Source organism: Macrobrachium rosenbergii, unplaced genomic scaffold, assembly GCF_040412425.1.
Source record: "Macrobrachium rosenbergii isolate ZJJX-2024 unplaced genomic scaffold, ASM4041242v1 13895, whole genome shotgun sequence".
In the NCBI taxonomy this organism is placed as follows: Eukaryota; Metazoa; Arthropoda; class Malacostraca; order Decapoda; family Palaemonidae; genus Macrobrachium; species Macrobrachium rosenbergii.
The window spans coordinates 1,490,405-1,493,574 of record NW_027100721.1 but is presented as its reverse complement, the minus strand read 5'-3'; the positions used below and the strand labels follow the sequence as shown (position 1 = coordinate 1,493,574).

Sequence of the window (3,170 nt, the reverse complement as noted above, 5' to 3'; positions counted from 1 at the left end):
TTGGTGATTAGACTTTGGACAAGATTCTAATCCGCATCTTTTTCATGCATTTATTTTTTTGAGGTAGGTAGAGGATCGGTTTAGCAGTAGCTACTGCATTTAACACCCTGCGTCAACAGAATGGTAATGGTTTCATCATTATAAAATGGCTGCCCTATTATCATTAAAAGAAACATTCATATATTGATAATCTATTGACTGCAATTTGTTCTAGCCTGACTTTCAAAGTGCATATTCACTGCTGTAAAACACAAAAATTAGTGAGAATCATCAATATATTTCTAATTATGCTGTATGGACGACAGTACTTACTAATTTATTTTCACAACTTTCTGATAAGACATAAGCTTCCGCGAGGGGAAAAATAGTACCTAACCTTGGAAAAAGAAAGACATAAATTTCCAGTCAGGTGTGTTTTCTCACACCCGGAAAACATTTAATAATTCCTTGTACAAAATAAGGAAAGTTCTCCATTACAGATGGTTCGATAGCTTGAGGAATTTTACATTAGAAATGGTTTTGTTTATACACATGATCTACTATTGCTTCTGAAAATACATGAAAAAGATACCTTCTGCCGACTGTCTTGGGCGTGTGTTTTCTGGTGAAAGTTAGCGATCTTGTTTTACAGGTGGCTGACCAGAGGGTCCATTGGGCCCTACAGTACTCCCCCCAAAAAAGTCGACTTATGGAGATGAATCGTTGTCTGGAATGTAAGCTGGTTAATCTGTCAATTGAGACTAATGTAGTTTTCCCTTTTACTGACATCTGCCAGCACTTCTACATTGTAGAATTCGGTGAAGGCCAGAGTAGGCGGGAGAAAGAGGGGTTCCGGTGTGCATCTACTCTGATAAATGCAAAATTTGTCTAGCCCAGTTCTTCTAGGACGTATGCTTTTCTTGCTGACTCGTATGTTGTTTTTGCTGGCATGATTTGTTCCAGCGCTCTACGGACGCCAGAGCAGGTTGTTGGTTGTGTTGGATCTTGAAGGACATCTGCAGGAATTGCCAACGACTGTCTGTAGAGTGCTTCTGCTGGCGATGCGTTGAATGCTGAGTGAGGGAAAGTTCTTAGTGCCAGTAAAATCCACGGCAACTCTTTTCTCCATCTTTCGTCTTGATACTTGGTGGTGAGAGCTGCTTTTAGGGAGAGGTGGAGATGTTCGACCATGCCATTTGCTTCTGGGTTGTAGGTTGCTGTGTGATTTACTTTTGTTCCAAGACTGGTGACGAGGGAGTGCCAAAGGGAGGATGTGAAGTTAGCCCCCCAGGTCGCTGGTGATGTATTGTCGGACTCCGTGATGACTGACCCAGTTTATTAATGCTCTTGCACAATTTTCGGCCTTCTGCTGCTCGATGGGTATTGTCTCTGTCCACCTGGTGTTTTGGTCGATTATTGTGAAGAGGTATCTGTACCCCTCAGAGGGTGGTAGGGGGCTCACGATGTCGACATGAATGTGGGCGGAGCAACGATCAGTTGTGCTGAAGCCCCCTATCCCTGACTCTGTATGCCTTGTGACTTTGGATGTGGGGCATGGCCTGATGGGTGTGATAAGCCGTGGGTGAGATTGAAAGCCTTCTTCCTCAATGCCAAGGGTAAATAGCGGCAAGGCCACCTGGTACTTGTCTCACAGGCGGTGGTCATGTTTTTGTCGTCTATTGTGAAATCCCTCCACATGAGGGTGGGATTTTCCTGCTGGAGTCACTGAAGTTCCACATCATCCTTCTGGGTTGCTGCTATCTCAGGATGTGATATCCCAATCTGGACGGTGTTGATAATGTTTCTGGATAGGATGTCTGCAATGTTGTTGGAGGAGCCCTTCAAATATCTGATCCTGCAGGAGTATTCTGATATTGCAGACAGGTGGTGCTGCTGACGAGCCGACCAACAGTCTGCATTTTTTGTGAAGGTGTGGACCAAGGGATAATGGTTTGTCTGCACTACAGACTACCATCCTTCTAACATGTGCCGGAAATGTCGGATGGCATGGTAGACTGCTAGCAATTCTGTCAAACATGGAGTATTTTTGTTCGGCTGCCAATAGCTTTTTGCTTAAGAATGCCAACAGACAATGACCTTCACCTGTGTCCTGTTCAAGTACCACACCCACTGCTGTGTTACCGGCATCAGTAGTCAGGATCAGGGACCTGTGGGAGAGGAAACATTGTGTGGTTGGCGTGGCAGAATTAAGTGCACTTTGACTAACTGAAAAGCTTTTTCTTGTTTGTCAGACCAAGTCAATGATTTTGGTTTTCCTTTTAAATATTCATATAAAGGTGACATTATTTCGGCAAGGTTGGGTTTAAAACGATGGTAGTAGTTTATCATGCCAGCAAATTCTTAGAGCAATTTGATGTTCTTTGGCCTTGGGAATTCGGAGAGGGCTTGGATCTTCATCGGCAGGGATTTTATTTATTTGGAGTTTTTTTGATGGCCAAGAAATTCTTTTAGTTTCTGGGGACTTGCCTTACATCCTTGATGTGCTGCTTGTAGTTGGGACTGAAAATTAGAATGTTGTCGATGTGGATGATGCAGTAAGTTAATTCCCTGAGGATTCTGTCCATAAGTCGCTGGAAAGTCACTCCTGCATTTTGGATGCTGAAACAGCTGTAGTTGAAAGTGTATGTCCTGAAGGGGGTGATGATGGCTGTTTTTTCTGTCTTCTTTTGCTGCCAGGACCTGGTAGTCCTGGTAGTACCCCTTTAAATCCAACAAATTACGAGGACTACCAGTATCTAGGAACAAGGTAAAAGCTTTGTGATGTTTACTGACTGCTTTAATAACAGACCTTTCCTCTATCAATTTTTGTAAATACTCTAATACTCTGGCTCCTTCCAACTGGTTGGTTTTGTCAGTGATGTTAGACAGGAGGTACCTGTCTGGTACCATCATGACATTGAACCATCTGTAGTCGCCACAGGGCCACCATGTACCGTCTGCTTTAGGTACTATGTAGAGGTGGGATGCCCACGGGCTGGAAGCTTTCTGGCAAATTCCTACCTGTTCCATGTTGTGGAATAATTGTTTGTTGCATGCCAGTTTGTCCAGGGTCAAACATCTGAAGCGTGCATGGACTGGGGAACCCCTTGGTGACAATGTGGTGTTTGACTTTATGCTTTGCAGGGCTGGCATGGTTGTGCAGGAGGGTGTCTTGAAATATTTCAGGGAAT

The 3,170-nt window shown here is 43.8% G+C and overlaps 1 protein-coding gene across 1 annotated transcript; it reads right to left on the bottom strand.

The window, feature by feature from the left end:
• Nucleotides 1-867: 867 nt before the first annotated feature.
• LOC136837930 (uncharacterized) lies at nt 868-1,644 on the bottom strand. Its single transcript, XM_067102801.1, has 2 exons — nt 1,503-1,644; nt 868-1,274 (listed from the first exon to the last, which is right to left on the bottom strand). The coding sequence occupies exons 1-2, from the start codon at nt 1,642-1,644 to the stop codon at nt 868-870; spliced, it is 549 nt and encodes a 182-aa protein (XP_066958902.1).
• Nucleotides 1,645-3,170: the final 1,526 nt, after the last annotated feature.

Bases quoted from the DNA above. Each gene is read 5' to 3' on its own strand.
- LOC136837930 (XM_067102801.1), bottom strand. From the start codon at position 1,644: ATGACCACCGCCTGTGAGACAAGTACCAGGTGGCCTTGCCGCTATTTA. The intron at 1,275-1,502 runs GTCAGGGATAGG...ATACATCACCAG, and splicing joins AAAGTCACAAGGCATACAGA to CGACCTGGGGGGCTAACTTC.